The sequence below is a fragment of the Equus asinus genome, chromosome 19 (genome assembly GCF_041296235.1).
Source record: "Equus asinus isolate D_3611 breed Donkey chromosome 19, EquAss-T2T_v2, whole genome shotgun sequence".
NCBI lineage: Eukaryota > Metazoa > Chordata > Mammalia > Perissodactyla > Equidae > Equus > Equus asinus.
In genome coordinates this window covers 15,595,789-15,617,187 of record NC_091808.1, presented here as the reverse complement: position 1 = coordinate 15,617,187, position 21,399 = coordinate 15,595,789, and the positions used below count along the sequence as shown (strand labels likewise).

At 39.5% G+C, this 21,399-nt stretch overlaps 1 protein-coding gene across 1 annotated transcript in view; it reads right to left on the bottom strand.

Moving 5' to 3' along the window:
• Window positions 1-4,067: 4,067 nt before the first annotated feature.
• The window catches only part of AP1S3 (adaptor related protein complex 1 subunit sigma 3), a 70,782-nt gene continuing 53,450 nt past the window's right edge, over window positions 4,068-21,399 (bottom strand). Inside the window, exons 4-5 of the mRNA XM_044751466.2 lie at window positions 14,937-15,074; window positions 4,068-10,532 (exon numbers count right to left, since the gene is read on the bottom strand). Of these exons, the coding sequence (XP_044607401.1) occupies window positions 10,497-10,532; window positions 14,937-15,074 (174 nt within the window). The 3' untranslated portion in view covers window positions 4,068-10,496. The remainder of the gene's footprint in view (window positions 10,533-14,936; window positions 15,075-21,399) is intronic.

Below are 21,399 nucleotides of genomic sequence, written 5' to 3'. Positions count from 1 at the left end.
CAGGTTGCCAATCTCAGCTACTCAAACTCCAGCCTCCACCACAGAGCAAAAACGAGTGCTCATCATAAATCACATTGTTAGGATAAACTTATCCAGTCCCATTGCTATAGCCATGCACAATGCTTTTATCAGGTAGACTATTCCAAGGGCTCAGAGGTTATCTCCCAAGAGCCAGCCAGTTCCAGAGGCAGGTATTTCTTTGGAATGTGCACACAGTTTGAGCAACCCAGACCCGCTGAGTTAACCCTTTCCTGTACAGACTGTGATCAGAGAAAAAGGTGTATCTCCTCAAATGACTCTACTCACAATATCAAGCTATAAAAGGGGACAGTGGGACCCTGAATCTATAGTCAACTGTGTCCACGGGGAAGTGGTGGGTGGGAATCCCATGGCCAAGGTTTCAACCTTCTTCCTTTCACCTGAGGTTTGAAAGCGTGACATATTTATTTAAGTAACAAACTCTACGTAGCTATCTGGATAGCAATACGCAGCTTGCAACCTCTGCCCTGAAGAAGCTCAGTGTTGAAGAAGAGGCACCCTGTTGTCAGTGTGTGGTCACGTATCAATGAGCCACAATGGTCTCTGCTCCTGTAGCACCCAAGGTAATCCATTAATAGTGGGGAGGAGGGTAATGGGGACAGTTTCACAGGAGCTGACACCTGAACTGGAGCCTGGATAGTAACCAAGAATTGCCAGGTCAACAGTGTGCAGGGCTCTCTCAAGGCAGGAGAGAAAAAGATAGGATATTTCAAGCCCAGTGCTCAGCACATGCGTTAGAGACAAGAAAGCTCAGTGTGTTGGGGCTTCTGGACTGTCATATTGATAAGCTTGCTTTTCTAAGTCCTCTCTATAAGGTCAAGTTGGTAAGGCTAGTTGTTACTAGGTAGTCTATGGCAGAGTTTCCTAACCTTTTTCTATCATGGCACTCATAAAAAATAATCCAATTTGGCTCTCAGACCGCCTTTACAATTTGTTCATTCCAAGTTCTTGTTTTACTACTTTTCTATCTGTAAACAGGAACGTGAAAGGAGAGAACCAATAAATGGAGAATCTTTATGTTTACCAACATGCAATGCCATTTTCTCTTTCACTGCTGTCTGTCCTTCCTTACCTGCTCATCTGTTCAAATTTTTTAAAAAATTATTTTCAGTAGAAACTGTCTTTGTTGTCCTTTATGAGTAATATCTTAGGTAGGTTTGGTGTGAAATGTAATCGATAGTGAAACATTCCCGTGGTAGATACCACCTTCTGCTACAGTAAGTTCCTTTAAAAGATGGTTTTCCATTTCTGTTTACAAATGTGCCTTCACAGCTTAGCTTTCATATCACTTGCACTTGTACAGATCTCACAGGGCATCTAAAGAGCAAGTCAACTCATTTTTGTAGCAGAGGACAAAGGAAGACTAAGGAGACAGAGAGAAATTAGCACATTACTGCTTTCTACTACACAAGTTAACCTTCACAAAGAAGCTTCCATTTTAACAAAAAGCCATTCCCTGTAATAATCATGTAGTGGAGTCATAATCCATGTGACACAATTAAAAACACAAAAAGTGCCCATCTTTGGGTAGAAGTGAATCATATTTTTTAAGAGGCTCTTCGTCTTTGTAAATCACATCAACAAACCCCCAAGTTCTCTTTCATCGTTCTGGTAAGAGCTGATGATGGGTTTGCCACCCGGAGGAATGGCTTCCACATAAAAGCTTAGTGTGTCACTCACATAAATGATATTGAATTAAGGCTGGTCTGGAAATGTGGTAGCTTAACTTCTGGTCCCAACCCACTTGTTTTCTTGTTTCTTCTTTCACAAGAAACAAAACAGGGGCCAGCCCAGTGGCACAGCAGTTAAGTTCAACGTTCCGCTTTGGCAGGGTTCGCTGGTTCGGATCTTGGGTGTGGACATGGCACCACTGGGCAAGCCATGCTGTGGTAGGCGTCCCACATATAAAGTAGAGGAAGATGGGCACAGATGTTAGCTCAGGGCCAGTCTTCCTCAGCAAAAAGAGGAGGATTGGCAGCAGTTAGCTCAGGGCTAATCTTCCTCAAAGAAAAAAAAGAAATAAAACATATCCTTGTGATACCACCCCTAAGTGCTCAGTGTTAATTTTGATCACTTTACAGCTATCGTAAGAATAACTGCAGCCAATTAATTGCCATGTTGAATTTAGTCTTCCATCACTCAACTGTGATTCAGTGAACATTTATTGATATTTTACTGAGTGTCAGGCACTGATATGGGTGCTAGGAACCCAGTAGTAGACAAAACTGAAAAAACCCTGCACAGCAGTGTCACCTGAAGTGTTGGGATCCTGTTGTGCTTCAGAAATACAAGATTTTAACGTTATTTCTGAACTCAAGACAATACAAGAGATAAGAGAGACCCTCTTGACGAAAAATAAACTATTCTGATGATATATTCCGGAAATGAGCAGACTGCTTGCTGGTCTAATGAACTTCTTCTTGTTCTTCAAAAATGTTCCAGTCTGGGAGTATTAAGGAAAATATACCTTTTTAGAGGGAAAGTCTTAGGATCCTGATCTGATAGCCATTAGCAATTGTGTCAGTGTATGCATATGCAAGATATTAACAGGCCCTTTAGGAGATTGAAAAACAGCAATCTCCCTCTCTCTCATTTTCTCTCTCTCTCTCTCTCTCACACACACACACACACTCAAAGATTTTTCATGTCAGCAAGAGATAAGACATGTATTTAAATATTTACAATATAATATTAAGAGTGATAAGTACTCTGGGAGGCAAAAATCTAATGCAAAGGGATTTCAGAGAAAGGAGGAAGAATGGAATAAAAGAAGAGTCATGTAGAAAGTAATACTCGAGCTGAGTATTAAGGAATCTAGATATAGCGAGATGGAGCAGATCACATCTCGGATAAAAGGAATAAATAGAACAAGCCACAGCCAAGGAGAAGAGAGTAAGACACTGATCTATGAAGGGGGGTAGATATGCGCCTTAAAACTTCAGAAGTTGTCAGATTGTGGAAAGTCTCAGAAGTCAGAGTAAGATGCTGTATCAGTAACCACAGAAGCAGAGAAAAAATTGAGTACCTGGACCCAAATGAGAACACCCCTGGGCTAGGCTTGCATGTAAATCAGTGAGGTGGGCAGGTCGAGTGGTGCAGACTACAGAAAAGAGCAGTGCACGCCCTCCAACTCCAGTTCATTCTGCCATGCAGAAGTTCAGGCCCAAAGTGGCCAGTTCTTACAATTTTCCAAGCCAAGCAAAGAAAAATATATAATTTTTATAGGAAATCATACAACTAATTCAATTTTTTATACAGTGAGGGCCAAAAGAAATTTGTATGCAGGCTCCGGGGAGCCTGTGGGACCCAATTTGTACCTCTACAAAATCGACGTGATGTGTGGATGCTATCAGCACGCTCCCACGTCTCAGCAGCCTACTCTCCCAATCACATTTACTATTCACCCTCTTCTAGACGGTTGGTTGCTTGTATTAGCTCAAAAGCGTGCATATTTTTCCATTCTCTGAAAATAAACTCAATTACACATATCCTGATCCTGCTAATGGTAGCCCATAATTGCATCAGGTATTAGGGTAGGCTCATTGCTGTAACAAACAACCCCAGGAATTCAGCGGTATAACACAACAGAAGTTTCTCTCTGTCACACTTAACAGTCCAGTGTGGCTGTTTCTCCTTGGTTGGCTTTCCTGACAACCCTTTTTAGGTTCTCCCCATCTTGTGGCTCCGCCTTCTCTGGATCCTGGAGTATTTTCCTTCAGCTGTAAACAGAGAAAAAGAATGGAGAGCCACATGTGGGAGGGTTTGATGAGCCAGAACTTCACTTGGGCGTGTGTTATTTCAACCCACATTCCACCAGTCATAATTCCAGAATGGATAAACCAAACTTCAAGAGAGGCTGGGAAATGATGTCTAGCTGTATGGCCAGTAGGAAACAGGAAATGATTTGGTAAATGAACAGCTGCTCTCAGCCTCATTTTTCAAGGAGTGTTTGGTTTCATACAGCACTGGCACCTCAGCTCAGAACCAAATGTGAAGGTCTTATTTCATAATTAGGTAGAGACAAGGGTGAAAAGATAACCTTTATTAATTGCAGGAAATAGTCACAAAAGTCAATGATTTTTCCAGATTATTAGTCCATTTTATTCAACATTAGCAAAAAAATGTATTGTTCTTCTGTTCTCTCTTTCCCTCTGAAATACGTAAATATTTCACCTCGAAAATTCAACAGCAAGAACTTGAAAATTCACCCTTTATCTATATTCCAGGAGCGGCTCTGCTTTCTGCTCCAATAAAGGTACCTTTCATGTGAAGTGCACTCAAGGTACTTCACCTGTATCATTTAAATGGATGAAAAACACGCGTGAATGTCATTAGGCTTGTACTTCACACCAGGAAAACAGGCTCATCAAATACTTTCATGAGGTCACAGCTTTGATCAAGACAAGGTTTAATGAAACAGATGATTAGCACTGGGACCTGATGGAAGCATAAATGTTAATGCACTAATTATTCTTTCCTCTTGTGTGTAGTGGCGTTTAGACGAGCTCACTTCCATGTTGCCATCTGACTCCAACATTCCATTCACTCCACAGAGCAGGTTCATGACCCTTGTCAATGGCACATCCAGGTCCAGCAGGAAGGTCCCCAATTCCTAGTCCATATTGATGTTCTAAACATAAATATAATTAGTCTCATGGCTCAGAACATCCTGAACAGTAGGTTATGCCCCACTTGTTTGCTCGGACAAACTAACAGCTGAAAATCATTTATAGAGATTTAAAAAAATTAAGCAATTATTTCTCATCAATTCAAAAGGTCACAATAGGGGCTGGCTGTGTGGCCAAGTGGTTAAGTTCGAGCGCTCTGCTACAGCAGCCCAGGGTTTCACAGGTTCGGATCCTGGGCACGGACAGGGCACCGCTCATCAGGCCATGCTGAGGCGGCGTCCCACATAGCACAACCAGAGGCACTCACAGCTAGAATATACAACTATGTACTGGGGGGCTTTGGGGAGAAGAAGAAGGAAAAAAAAGAAGATTGGCAACAGATGCTAGCTCAGGTGCCAATCTTTAAAAACAAAAAGTTCACAATAGTTGAAATATTTGGATGACTGCCTCAGAAAAATTCCTGAATTCAGTAATAATGTATTTTGGCTCATAAGATTTTGAATATAGAATACAGAGAGCACAGAAGGCTTGAATAAAAGTGTCTGCAAATGTAACACTTCCTAAAATAATGAATCAGCTTGATTTTTACTTTATGACGTATGATTCTTGACGTTCTTTGCACGTATGCAAAAGATTTAAATTTTCTCCTAACTTAATTTGCTCTATGTTCTTATATTTTAAATAAAGTTTTCAACTAATACAGAAAGTACGCACAAATTGTTTTCTTTACAACTATTACTATTATCATAGAGGATTAAGTATTTCCAAGTAAAACACAATTGACTTTACCCATTTTTCTTATTATGTGCCTTAGTTTGTTCTTTCATTTCTCCATCATTTGAGTTTTAATTTTGTAGTTAACCAATGTCTGACTCTTGATAAAATATCCTTAAAACTTTGTCTCCAGAAATAAAAAGATAACTTATTTCTAGAAACAGAAAAACATAATTTAACCAATTTATTAGATAGATTCTCCAAAGTATATTTAATCCTAAGTGAAAATAATATATATATTGTAAGACTTTTTTAGAAGTTTATTTTATTAAATGAAAATATTTTGATACTTTCAATTTTTGACTGCATTAATTTTCAAAATAATGTTTTATTATGCTTCAATTTATTTTTGTACCATTCTAAAAAATGCAAATAATCTAGTTTTCAAAACTTAATTTTCTGACCACAAACCCCTGTTATTTATTCTTCACATTTATGTAGTCTTAAATTTACAGATAATTTTCCATCATAGTGGGAAAATTTTATTGAAACTAGAGGCTTCACAAATTCAACAGATTTCTCCTCCTCCAAAAAATAGTAAAAAAGAAAAAAAAAAGCTTACATCAGTATTGAAGCTGTCTGAAGATTATCTCACATTCGGAACCAAGTGTCCTCATCATTCTTCCTTTTCTTCAGCCTAAATATATTATTTACTTCAAAATATTATCGGGTAAATTATGCTGGCATCTTCTACTAAACAGCCATTTTACACACAAGATTAACATTTTAAACATGTGCAATTATGAAATAAGCAAAGTTTCTTATGAGTTATAACAATATTAGGTGGCACTTCTAATGCTAGTTATAAGGTCATGCTAAAAATAAAAAAGCCCACACAATTCACACAATTGCTCATTTACCAGCCTCCACAGAAACTCAACATTTTCCAAGAGAAAGAGAAGTGTCACTTTGAATAATACTCTTAGCAAACAGATAGAGGGCATGTCAAACACATGGAAATAATTCGATCTAGAAGATGGTTAAATCATAAATGTAACATCTCAGATTAATCTGCCCTTGTTAGGAACTATGCTGCTAAGCCCAGAAGAGAAATGGTTAAAGCCTTTATTCTGTAAAGAAGCAAAATAAACTAGTTAAAACACTAAGTTAATACTTTGAAATACATAAGTTATGGAAACACTGCAAAGTTATGTACTGATGGCACAAATCCAAGGTGAAAACCTTGAGATTTAGTTAATATATGAGTTCATTCACAAAATATTGATCAAAAGTAAAAGTTATCTGTGGGCCTGAATTACTATCAAAAGATGAATCTAAAACAGCTCTAGCTGTTAGTTCTTCCTGTTTTTAGCTTTCTGTGACAAGATAGATTATCATTGTTTTTTTTCTTCCCCGTAAGGAAGATTCACCCCGAGCCAACATCTGTACCGGTCTTCCTCTAGTTTCTAGTATGTGGGCTGCCAGCACAGCATGGCTGCTAACAGAGCAATGTAGGTCCACTCCCGGGAACTGAACCTGAGCCGCCAAAGCGGAGTGCACTGAACTTAACCACTAGGCCACCAGGGCTGGCCCTCTTGGGTTTTTTTTCCAATGTATTTTTTAATTGAGATAACATTGTTTTATAAATTTCAGGTACACATCATTATATTTCAAATTCTGTGTAGATAACATCATGTTCACCACCCAAAGACTGATTACCATCCACCACCACACACATGTGCTCTATCACTCCTTTCACCCTGCTCCCTCCCTCCCCTCTTCCACTCTGGCAACCACCAATCTAATCTCTGTACCTATGTGTTTATTTGTTGTTGTTGTTTTTATCATCTACTTATGCGTGAAATCATACAGTATTTGACTTTCTCCATCAGACTTATTTTGCTTAGCATAACACCCTCAAGTTCCATCCATGTTGTTGCAAATGGCAAGATTTCATCTTTTTGTTTTGTAGTTATTAACAGGACAAGAAATAACAAGTGTTAGAGAGGATGTGGAGAAAAGAGAACTCTCATACACTGTTGGTGGGAACGTAAACTGGTGCAGCCACTATGGAAAACCGTAGGCAGATTCCTCAAAAAGTTAAGACTAGAACTACCACATGATCCAGCTATTCCACCTTCTGGGTATTTATCCAAAGAACACAAAAACACAAATGCATGAAGATACATGCATCTCTATGTTCACTGCAGCGTTATTCACAATAGCCAAGACTTGGAACAACCTAAGTGGCCATCAATGGATGAATGCATAAAGAAGATGTGGTATCTACATACACCATGGAATACCGCTCATCTATTAAAAAAAAGATTATCATTGTTTAATATCCAAATACATTGTCTATGGGCAGAGTTTCTTCAAGAGTTTGTCAAGAGCTAAAATTAGAATTGAAAAAAATTGTAATGACCCTCCCTTTGCAAATTATTGAAAAATAGCCATTGGCCTGCTTTTCTTACATTCCAGAGCATCTGAGTGAACTTAATCCAAAGTTGCAAGGGGTATGTCAAAAAATATATTAACATTTTCCAATAAAATTTATTGATTAATCCTTTAAGTATTTAAGCCTTTAAACCATTAAGTAAAGTTAAATCCAGTTCACCAGTAAGGTTTAGAGGTATTAGAATATGAATCCTAAAGAAGAATCTCTAGTTTTAGAAGAACATCTGCGTATGTTTATCGGAAATCTTTCTCATTATTTTAGGAGACTTGATATGGAAAAAAGTTTGAAATAAAAATTCACTTGATTTGCTAAGAAATGTCAATTTCACATTTATTAACGAAAGAAAAGGAGTTACCAGATTTAAAGAATGGTCATATCCTTTTTACATATAAAAAGATCAGATTATCAAAATGTGGGTGAACAATGAGAAGTCAATAGGAGCAAAGCAATAAATATTCTTCTCTCATTTGCTATCACCTACTTGTGAAGCTGCTCCTTGCTGGTAAGTACCAAGAAAATGAAGAGATCATCTGAAAGGGACTTCACCAGGAATTATGGATAGGAATTTCTAGCATATAATGTGATTTTTTAAAAAATTATATTCACAAAATCACACTCAAGTTCCTCATTAAAAAATTTAAAAACATTTTATTTGGAAGTTGTATACAAATTCGATATTTATTATCTTTTCTTTCATCTGCTAGTTTTATTATAATTATATAATATAAAGAAAACATAATGATTATTTTCACCAAGATTCATCTTTCATGTAAAATGTCCCCAAAATCCCCCAAATTTACCCCGGTGTGCCACATTGTTATGTTTATTTTTCTATGTGTGATGCTGACATGAAGCCCAAGGAGCCCTGTCTATAACTAGACTATCTAACATGGAATTCCCAGGATATGCGTCATACATTTGAATGAGGTTCAATAAATATCTTCACCCAACAATGGTGGGAAACTTCAAAAGAACCAGAAGATTTTTGATGGATTTACATAAAGTCTATCTTTACAAAATTGTTTTTAAAAATAAAGCGTTCTACCATATTAAAAAAAAAAATAAACTACAAAACTAAAGATCTAAAGTAAACAAAGTGATCAAAAATGATAGTTAAACTCCAATCCGATGCCATAACTGTAATTATATGATTAATTTGAGGAATTATTAGATATTAAAATCCCAACAATGACTTCATATACTAATCTGACTTGTTTCCTTTTAGCAATGGTTATATTGAGAAATTGGCCAATTTTTCCTTCTGTTATTCTGCTCTTATCTTGCCATTTTTCCCTAAATATATCTGGGAAGATGAATCAAAGGGCACATTTTCTCCTCATGTTCTCTTAAGGTCTACCTTATGGGGGTCTCCTAGGGAATCCAACAGCAAACATACTCTTCTCTTAGGAAAAGCACTAAGGTCCCTCACCAGTCTAACATGAATGATACCAGAACTCGAAACTAACACCGAAAATGCACGGAGAAGCCATCAAAAGCAGGGCACTAAGACACAATATCATGAGCTAGTTCCTACAATATGTCTGATCACATTTACTACCTGGTTACACAGAACCTGCATTCCAGGAAGCATAAATGCGACATATTTACAATAACAATGGTCAGCAGCAAATATTTCCTTTGGGAGAGTGAGGAAAGAAAAAAGGAAGAAGGCATCCATCATAAAGGCTGAAATAATGTTAAACATTCTAAGTAAGCTTAATAAACAATGTCTTCAAATATATTAGATATACATTAAAACACATTTGAAACAAAATCTCTCCAGCAACTAAGAGTGCTTGAAACATAAAGATTATTAATAGTAGTAGTAATAATTATTGCTACTGTTATGAATCTTTATTATACTATTTTTACAATAAGGGAAGTCATAGACACTGCACCTCCAGATGTCTCAAAACCTTAATAAATACCTAGAGTTTGTTGAAAACGCAATCTTATTGGAATGCCCTTGATATTCAATTCAAAGGCAAAATTAAAAACTCAGCCTAAATACTGGCTTCCAAGGTATTAAAAACACTTAAGTCCTATCCTATCTTTGGTTATTTTTCTTAATTCCAATCCTGAAAAAATAAATGAATTCAGGACATTAAAATCAGATACATTGTACCTGGACTGAAATTACAGTATTATTAAGTATTAAAAATGTCTAGCATTATGTATGAACTCTGAACTATTAACATAATTTTGAATTATTATACAATTTAAAAAGCTAAACATTTAGAAAAAGTATTATTGATACAAGATATACTTTACATTCAAAATCATGGATTATTGCAATACAGTTTTCAGCCTGTCAGTAGAGGATTCCAATGCAACAAAAACACATTGCCACAAATTTATTTAAGTTAGCTTAAAAATATTACAAGAGTTAAAATATTGCAAATACTCAATTTATTGAGTTATGAAGCAGTTATTTTAACATCTAGAGCTACAATGCACAGTCATATACAGTATAATACAGCCATGTAATAATGATAAATATATTGTTAAACAACTTTAATTTTTGCTCATTAACAAAGATCCCTTTTAAGTCATTGTTGGCATGGTGCCAGAGGCTCTGTCAAAAAACTGGACGTAAGCCGCTGCTTATTGACAGGTTCACAACACGCAGCACTACGAGTCTTCAAGTAGATACACAGTTAAAACGTAGGCTTGTTCATGTATTCTTCCATTGTCTGTAAGAGAATGATAAATTAGAACAATTTTCCCTTAGACCACACCCTTTGCAGACTGTGAAACCTTCTCATTCTTTTGTTTTTCACGATTATTGAAAAGAACTTTGTGAAGGTGTATCTGGACATAAATCTTTGCATTCTAATTAAGAATGGTGGTTCAAGGTTTGAGCATAATTTGTATACACATCCACATGGCTGGAAGTGGATAACTTTCACCTGAGACAAAACTAAGCTTGATCATAAAATGGATGTCAGATAAAAGAAATGCTAAAGCAACAGCTGCCAAGACATCACTGATGACTTCAGATACATGTGTCTGCTACAGCAGTCATGAGGGCCACCTCCGGGCACAAACATTAGAGCAACCGGAATTGTATTTGCATAATATATGTATTGTCACAGATAATGTGTAGAACATCTCATCTATACTTATGGCCAAGATATAAAGGATAAACAACTATAGCTCTTAAGAATAAGGTTACATCTGTGTAGTTTGAAAAGGCTTTCCTCCAAAGTATACAAATTACATTTCTTCATCCTCCTCATCAGTTACTAAGTTTGCTAACATGCCATAAGGCCATAATTTTTTTCCAGCACTCTTTTTTAAATGTTTGAACTGATGAACAATTACAGGCAGAGTTAAAAGTTACAGTGATGCTGCAAGCCCTTTATGGTGCATGATGAATGGACTTTCTCTCGCACGCTCTCCAATTATAAACACACAGATTTGTGTGACACCGTGGCTGGCATGAATCAATGAGGGAGCTCAAGGGGGCAGCCTCAGGTAACACCTGCCTCTTCCACGCACATCACAGTCAGCTCAGTCAGCAATGCTCAACCTGTTCTTAAATCTGAACCCCAGGATACCCCATTCACTTGCACTTGCCAGGGAAGACATCCACCAGCATGGGCCAAACAGACCAAGGCCATGGCCAAGAAAGACTGCTCAGGGAACATGACGGCTAGAAACCAGGAGTTCTAACTGGTCTCCACCAGCTCTATCTAGAATTCCAGGGCTCCTCTAAGGAAAACACTTGTGCCCAGTCATTCACACTCTTATAAAGCTCCTCCACCTCCTAGATGAGTATTGGCCAAGAGAGGCCCACACCCTAAGACCTAAGGTATCTCCTTTTACCCACACGGCCCATGTCTTTAAACTTAGTGGAAGTATCATTCTGGCTGGGGGCTTACATCCATTTTATGGTGCCTAGAGTTTTACATCACTGAAAAAGGGACACAAAGTTACAAATACAAAATTGGGTATAAAGTTTACTTAGAATGAGAAAAGAAATGACAGCAGATTCCAAGTTTTTAAAAGATGACAAATATCACAAGATCCAAACCAACACCATACGGTTGTCACTCATTAAGTGCCTGACACACCTCTATCATATGCTATGTTCGTTGCCTGGCTACATATTCTTCGCAGTTAAGATATCTTACTTTTGCAAATTTGACCATATGAGGGCATTGCTAGGCCCTTCCTGCAGCTTTGGAACCTGCAAAGGAATCAGCAAAGGCCGTGAGTTGTCACTTCAGTGGCTTCATGGTTCATTGGCCTCTGGTGATTGGCACTGCTTGACACCACTGGCTAACTCAATCTGCTAAAGACTGCACTGTGCCGTGCTATCACTCAAAAGACACGAACCAACAACATATGAGGGTGGTATTTTCTTGAGCTTGCCACCTCAAAGTTGGAACAGACTTTTAAGGCTGGTACAACCTTAAAGAGCTCTGCCCCAGCCTTTCACAAGAGGACTAGAACCTGCATCTTGGGATCTCTCCTGTTATCCATCTTGCACTGCAGTGTTTCTTGTGCATTCAGCACTTGTACATGCTACGACTTTTTACTGCATGATGGTTTGACTTAGCTGTTATGTTTATGCTTTATGGGTGACAGTGTTGGGGTGCACCTAGCTTCTTCTCATGAATCTGCGCCTATACCTATTGCTTGAGCTAATGAGGTACCATTTGACCCTCCCTTCTTAACTTGCTTTATAATTCTCTGGTCAAAACATCTTCTGTTTGTCGCCCCCACTGGTGATCCTGGGAATTGCAATCCCTGCAGTTAACAATCACTATCTTCTCCTTGAAGAGTTTCTTTTTCCTTCTAATCACTTTGCACCACTGTCCACAGGTCTTAGTTGTTACCCACAAGATAAGGTACCTCCTCAAGTCATCCCCAACTGATTAAACTGTTCGTTTCTTTCCATAGTATCACTGTCTAGCCTTAGTACACTCAGAATGAGCTTTGAACATTTTGAGATTTGAGGCTATGTATCTTCTAACTAAATATATGGGGACAGCCTTTTTATTCTAAGAAACTTTTATTAGGTAGGGGTCAGGGGAAAGTACCAGTTTTCAGTGGTGCTAAAAGTGAAAGCAATGTTACAAAGGCCTCCCTTAACCTTTAATAACCCCACAAATACATGTTTGGGTCCAAAGGACATTAAAAAAAAAGAAAGCAGTAATTTTCTTTCTTTATGCCATTACATTACTTCCACCTATTCATTCTACACTTCCCTGACCGGATATACGGAGCCAACCAAACACACAAAGTCAATTTTTGAACCAGCTCCCCAATTGTTCATTGATTCAGCTGAAGTACCAGAGCCCAGGAGACCACTGATAACACTGTCTCTACGTGGCAGGTGCTGTAATTCAACAAGAAAGGTTTAGATGGCAGTCATGACACTGCCTGCTCACTATGGGGACACGGGGGCTAAAGGGAGGGTTCCCGAGACCTACCCATCAAGACCCTCCAGTCAATCGTCAAGGACATGAGCAATTAGTATTTAATTGTGAAAGGGCTTTCTCTTGAAATACCTGCTTCCCAGATTTAAATGGAACTAGAAGCATAGATACACTGCAAGCTCTTTAAAACTCTATTTCCTCCTGGCAGGGCCAGGGGGAGAATTCAAAATAATGCAGGTGTGTCTTGGCCCCAATTCAAGGAGCTTTAATGGCTGAGGTGCCAAAGACCCCATTAAAAGTCTCTTTCTCCTATAAGGAGATTCCACAGTAAGAGTCCTGAGGATAGAATTATAAATAACCTCCTGGCATATTTAAAGAAAGGTTGTTCTGTGGAATTTCCAGACCACTGATTTCTCAACTACCTTGAAAATCCCCTTCCTGTGGCATCTGGAGAGAGCCAAGTAAACATCAGAAAGATTAAATGCATTTTCTGAGGTGAGAATGTCTAGTAAGAAATACACCAGCCTCCTAACAGGCGCCCATGGAGGCTGATGGTTCCACCCAAACAGACGTCTCCTCAGTGTCGGTTCACCTGAGGACTGGCTCCTTAGATGGGCAGCAGCAAGGCCTCAGTTCAAAGATGTGCCAACATCGTTGCTGGGAAATCATGCCTAAGGCTGTTTTATTAACTTAGTCGCTTATTTCCAAACAGCAAGAAGAATGGCTTCAATGCCAATTTTTAAAAGACACTTTATAAAGCTCTGGAATCTCTTGACTTGCTGCTATGAAAATAAGAAGATGGAAAGCCTCAGTGATGCTGTGGGAAGAGTTGATGGTGCTGGGATGGAGCCCCGGCCCTCAGATGCACACTTGAGCTGCCCTCATTTGGGAGGGCAAAGGTCAGTGGGGTGAGGGGCTCTTTCTCACAGTGTCCATGGAGGGCAAAGGTCAGTGGGGTGAGGGGCTCTTTCTCAGTGTCGTTAGGAGGACTGAGGGGCCAATGGTTTTCCTTTATGAGGTGCGATGCCAATCTTGGCTGCTTCTAAAAGTCCCACTGTATCTTACATAACTATCACGGAGTCAGGAGCGTGACCGAATGGATGCTTCGGGGCCCATTTATACCTTGGCAAGCAAGCCACCGGTATTCCCAATTTATTTGTGCAAATAGGAGCACACACACAGCCTCCCCAGGAGGTGTAAGAAATTTTAATTAAAATGATAAATGCCATCGTCAGTAATAAAGCTCTAATGAAGTAACGATGGACTGCTAGTCTCCTCACCCAGGGTAGCACAGATATTTTAATGAAAGTCTTTTTATACCTCTCATAAAATGATTCTTGAAAAGAATAGCAGCGAGCTTTCAATACCTTTTTGCCAGTGAGGTGTCCTCGCTAAAAAACTCAGCCTAACATGAAGAGCGAAGACTCTGGAGCCCAATTATCTGGGCTCAAAGCTCTATTCTGCACTTACTAGCTGTGTGACGTTGAGCACATCGCTTAACTTCTCTGTATGTCAGTCTACTCATCTTTAAAAAAGAGGGCAAAAATACTACCTACTTCTTAGACTGATTGTGACAATTAAGTAAGTTAAGATACGTTAAGTTGCTTAGAAATTGTACCTGGGACACAGTCAGTACTCAATAAGTGTCGTCTAATATATAATTACCACCAGCAACATCTTTTCCCATGGCATGAGAAAGTGTATACTGACCTCCTGTAACATATCAGAATCTTCAATGGCTTTGACAGCAGATTTCTTGGACGTTTCCTGAACTTCTCCACCGATGATAAACTCATCCAGGATAAAATAAGCCTTTTCAAAATTAAAGATAATATCCAGCTCGCAGACCTGGTAGGACAAAAAAACCCACAAATATCCTCATGAACCTGCAGTATTATCAGAGGAAGCATGTGTCCAGCTTTTCAACAGTTACACCCATGTGGCGTACCCAAGACAAAAATATCAGATGGTATTTTAAGGACAGAAAAATAGAACGAGGGAATTCCAGGCTTTTAATAAAAGTAAAGCCACATTCTATCACAGCAGAGCATGTCCTTAAATAATATTGTTTTTGTTGCAACCAGAAATTCGAGACTCGGTAGCGGGAAGTGGCAGTTCAGCTCATTCCTCCACTGCACCGATGAACGCTGAGCCCCTGCTGCCTTTCAGCCACGAGGCCAGGCCTTCCTTTCTCCTGCTCTCTGCTCCGTCAGTCTTGGCTCCTAGCTTTAGGACCCTCAGAAGCTCACTCTTCAGAGGCAAATTAGCTCCATTGTGCTAATTTTTCTCCAAATCATGTCATAAGCCAGTGGTTCTCAAACTTCAGAGGATCAGAATCACCCAGAAGGCTCATTGCAACACCCACTGCTGGATTCCCCCACTGGAGTTTCTGATCCAGGGGGTCTGCGTAACGTCTGAAAGTGTGAACTTCTATCGGGCTCCCAGGCAAGGCTAATGATGCTGGTCTGGGGACCACACGTCGAGAACCCCCATCACCATCAGGGACCACAGCAAAGTCTTATAGATTTTGTTGCTGAAGTTCAGAAAGTGGCAAGACCACCCCCTATAATCCAAATAAGGCTCATTTCCACTTCTTCAACCAGATAGCAGCCACTTAGGCAAGATCCCTGCTGTTTTCCTTCCCACTCATTCCTCAGCTCCCTGACACTTAACTTTCCCTTCCCTACACTCTTGAGGGTCTGCTAATTGAACCACTTCAGTTGTCCCCATGTTGACGGTGCAGCAGCACTGGATAACCCTTCACCAATCTCTTTCTGGAAAATCTCCTCTCCCTTGCTCCTTGCCTTTGGCAACACCATTCAATGCCTATTATTCTCCTCCATCTCTTGAGATTCCTTCTCGGACCCCTTGGATGAGATCTCCCTCCACCTTGCACTCATTTAAGAAGTATTTATGGAGCATGTGGGACATATCCATCAGCCAAACATCTCTGCCACACACTGCTGACATTCTCGCGATCCATCTTCTTAAATATTGGTGTTTCTCCAGAAAGCCTTTCCACTTTGAAATGCACATATTCTCCTAGACAATCCCCTTGGCTCTCCACAGCTGTATCTAGCATGCAGGTGGCTTAACATATCTAGATGCCTAGCCTTCATCTCTCTCTGGAGCACTAGTCCAATATTTTCACCTACTAAGCAGACATCTCTGCCTGGATATTCCTCAGTCCAAGTCACCATGTCCCAAACCGAAGTCAAGTACATTCTTTTCCCTCTGCTCCCTATTTAGCCTAGTAGCTGCAACCTCTGTGTAATGGCTGCAACCTCCATCTAGTGGTTAGGTCGAATTCCTTCTGCAGTTCAACTTATTTTCCCCCTCCCCCTCAGTCCGCTCCCTCCCTTGGTCTCACCCTCTCAATCTGGTCACCAATTCCTGTGGATTCCATCGTGTAAATAAACCCCTAACCCTTCCCTACTTCATCTTCACTGCTGCTGCTCAGGCCTGCAACATCTCACTGAGGCCACCGCAATGACCCTCTAGGTGGTGTCTGTGTCCACTCAAGGCCAACGACCACTAACGCTTTGCTAAAATGCTGACTTGTTCCTCTCCTGTGTAAGGTCTGACGTTCAGGACAAAGTTTTCATTCCCCAGCAAGGCATATAGGAATCTGTACAACCCAGCCTGGGCCCTGCTCTCCAGCTCCCTGTGCCAGCCCTGACGGCACGCTACAGCCACACATTCCACAAACACACCATGTTCTTTCATGCCTTTGCCCTCTGCACATTCCAGCCATTCCTGGAATGTTCCCCAAATGTCCTTTCCTTTATTCTGCTGGCAAAATCAAGCTCATTTTTCAAGGCCAAATTCAAAAGTCAGGGGCACAGTGTTTCCCCCAATCCTCCCTTCTCCCATTCAGTATTTGCACCAGAACATGCCTGTGTCCACTAGAATATGCTGACTTATCCCTCCCCACTGTGTACTGCAAGCTCAGGCACAGACCTTGTCTTAGTCATCTTTATATCCCTGCTATCTGGCACATAGTAGGATGCAATATAAATGTTTGCAGGGTAAATGAACGAGTCAGCCACCATGAAGGCCTTCTTTCTATGATGCTGGGGATTCACAACTTCCCAGATCAACAATTCTCCGATCCTATTGAATGCTACAACTTTACATAAAATGGATGTCAATATTTTTGCAAATTGCTTCACATATTCAGGATTTAGGTCAATAAATTTGCAGACTCTACAAGGAAAATGGTTTATGTTGACAGATCCAATTGAATCTAGAAGCATAAGAATAAATGAATACAATACCACTAGAATAGCATGAGAATAAATGGCCAGCTCAGAAAAACTTACTGAACTCATCTGCAAAGGTCACAGTCTCTTCATTCATTAGAAAACAGCATCAAATCAACAAGTGTGCATATCTATATCTATCTCCCCCTCCCTCAAGAGCCTCTCTCTCTCTGTCTCTCTCTCTATATATATGTGTGTGTATAAGTGTATATATATATATGTCTGCATATACACACATACATGCATATATATATGACCAATTTAAAATAAAAGAGTCTATTCACTGGGACATGATACTATAACCCAGGACTTGCCCAGACCTTTAGGGCTCCCTCTTGAGAACAACCATCAGAGAGAGGATGGCATCATAAAAGGACATGTTCTCAGCTTATGAACCCTTTCTCTTACTTCTAGAACACTCTCATTTCAGGAATTGGAATGACAGTGGAGCTGAGCTCCCCAGGCAAAAAGGTGGAGAGATGAGAGTACAGTGTGGGCCAGGCACTATAAACAAGGTGAACAGTACAACACCAGAGTGGGGACAATATGTGCAACATATATAACAGGGAGGAAAGGATAGTATCCATGATACAGAAAGAATTCTTGCAAATCCCTAAGATAAACATCAATAGAAAAAACAAATACAGTCATGCACTGCACAACATCTCAGTCAAGGACGGACTGCATATATGATGGTGGTGCCATAAGATTAGCACCATCTACTAGTACATATTCTAGGTGTGTAGTAGGCTATACCATCTAGGTTTGTGTAAGTACACTCCACCATGTTTGCACAACGACGAAATCGCCTAATGACACATTTCTCAGAACGTATCCCCATTGGTAAGCAAGGCATGACTGTAAGGGTTGTCAAGAAGCAATTCGTAGACAAGGCAAGAAATGGAAAAGGCCAATACACGTCTAATAAGAGGTCCAGCCTCACTAGTAATCAGGGAAATGCAAATTAAATTAATGTTCATCTGGCAATTAAGAAGAGATAATGTCCACTGTGTCCTGGAGGCACTCCGTGGGCCAGTGGAGCCTCTTCGAAGAAACTGCCACCCTGAGAAGGAGCCTCTGTTTAGTTCTGATCCCCTCAGTCCAGGCTTGGGGGCTTCATAGGCTGTGTTCTGCAGGGGACCCACTGCTGTCAGGGCTGCATTTCCTGAAAACACTGCAAACACATGAAGATAGCTGTAGTCCCCTAGCAATGAATAACTTCATTTAAAAGAAAATTTTTTAATAAAAATTGAAATGAAGAAAAAGAGATAATATCCATTGCTGGTGAGAGTATGGATAAACAGGTATTCACATTCACTGTTGGTGGAATCTGTAAATTTCATAGGTCATTTCGAAGGGTCAAATGGTAGTATCTGTCAATTTCAAATGTACAAATCCTTTGACCCAATAATCCCACAAGGAATTTATTTCTATGCTATACTCAAACTAGTGCACAATAATATATATGAACAATAAAGATTATGGCAGCATTACTTATAATAAAAATTGGAAACAACCCAAAATCCATCCATAAAGGAATTGTTTAAATAAAGTATGGTATACCCCTACCTGGTATGGTATGGTATACCATGGGAATTCTATGTTGGAAACAATGAGGTAGATTTCCATGGACAGATACAGAATCAGCTCCAAGACAGACTTGTAAAGGGGGAAAAAAGTTGCAGAATAATATGCATAACACAATTCCATTAAAAAACTGTATATGTCTAGAAGGATATGTAAAAAATATACATTATTTATAAATGTTAAACAATATAAATACACAAAAACAAAGCACAGTAGATCAGACAACCATTCACATGTAACAAGGTAGAAGAAGTAAGCAGTTACCAGAGGTCAGAAGAGGCAGGAAGTCAGGAGTTATAAGAGCTGAGGAACCTCAGAGTTCCAGGCAGGTGTAGACCAGGAATCCAAGACAGACAGGAGCCTCATTAGCAGAAAACAGCAATCAGCATCCTGCAAAGTGAACCTGACAGATACTAACGCAAGTTCTCTAGGAACTTTGCATACCCGCTCTCAGAGCAACAACCCATCCCCAAGCCTGCAGGGCTCGCCAGCAGCCACGGGGCAATCAGTTTATTGCATCTAGTTTCAAGGGATGCAGATAAGGTAAGGTGGTATGCAAAGTCAGATACACACAAAACACACACATACCCAGTGTGGATATACAGCTACTACCTCCAGATCATAAGCGAAATGGATGCACAAGTGTTATTGGCATCACAGAGAATGTTACCAATGAGCAACTATTTCATATACTCCAAACGCTACTCTATGGTTATTCTTCGAGTCTGACCCCAAGGGGTTATAGTATCTGAGAGTAAGAAGAGAAAACATCTCAGAAGAACCTTGGACCAAAGGCAGGTTTCTTCAGCTAAAGCCAAATTACTCAAATATTTCTAATTCCACCTTAAGGAAGCTATCCAGGCACATGAGAAATATGCCCTTGTTGTTCAAATGACTGCACTCCATCAAATTATGCAAAAACAGTGGCTTCCATGTTAATAAACACATGAGCCCCTTACCTAATTGTTTTTTCTCATTTTCTCATGTATCTATATTCTAGAGGAAAGCTTATAAAAGGCAGGAACAGTGATCATTTAACTTGATCTTTGATCTCCTAGCTTTGTGCTTTATAGTAATTTGGCCAGAGGGTCTTCTCTTAAGGCAGAATATGTGACATAGTGAGATTATTTCTGGCATTTCAATAACTAAATCCATGTGGATAGAGCCTAAGAGGGACCTCCCCTTACTGAATTCTGTTCTAAAGTAAATACAAAAAGTTTCAAGTTATAGACAGTAAATGTATAAAACTATATACAAAATAATAATGATAATGTGAGGTACAACTCCATAGCAATTGACAGTTTATACAGTATTGTTAAATTATCTCTTGGACCATCACAAGAGCCCCCTGAGATTAGCAAAGTAAATCTTCCTATTAACCTTTTTGAGTGTCATTATTCGTATCTGAAAATAGAGATGTAGGATGGGCCAAAGCATGGGTCTGGTCAGTGAGCAGGCTGACACCAGGATCCAGCAGGACTCAAGAGCTCCTCCTCTTACAAGAAAAGTCCATCCATCAAGATTAAACCTCTCTGAGACAGCAACACCCACACCCTCCAAGTCCGTCAGCAAAAACTCACACGACGGTCTGTAATGGGAAAATACGGCTGGTGTCCAATCCTCAAAAAGACCCTTATCTACTGTGAGACTGAGGCGTTTCCTCTGAGCCTCTATAAATTGGGGTTAACGCTACTTACTGAAGATGGAAAGATTAACCATTTAATCCTTATAAATCTCCTTGGAATTGAATGGTACTCAAAAAAATACATAACTTAGCAGCCAGAGATTTTGACTTATCTGTCATAGGAAGGCAATATTTTCCAGTGTTATAAGAGAAACTCAACACAAAGTTTTCTCTTGGATAATTATAAGGAAACCATCAGTATTAACACAAGAGGAAAAGAAAGCCAAAGAGAAATATATTATTCCTGAGATGATGTCAATGAGAATCAGTAGTATAAGCTTTGCTCATCACTGTTAATTAATAAGAACTGAACACCACTGGGCATATAGCCTTGAATTGCTCTTAGCTGCTCTTAGCTTAATGAAAGATTCATTGAATTTTTTAGTGAATTAAATTTTGGTTCATGACAAAGACAGAGCTTCTAAAGGTATGCCAAAATAGGATGAAAAATTAATGTTAGAGAAATAGGAATTCATTCTGATTCTCCTTACACTTTATCTGGGCTTAGCATTAGTGAAGGTGACTCAAATTCTTTTGAGAAAGCAACATGTTCTGAAATTTGGTCAGATAAGATTGAGATCGAAATTCAACCCCAATTCACACTGTCACAGTTGGGTAAATCTAGGAAAACACAAGAGGT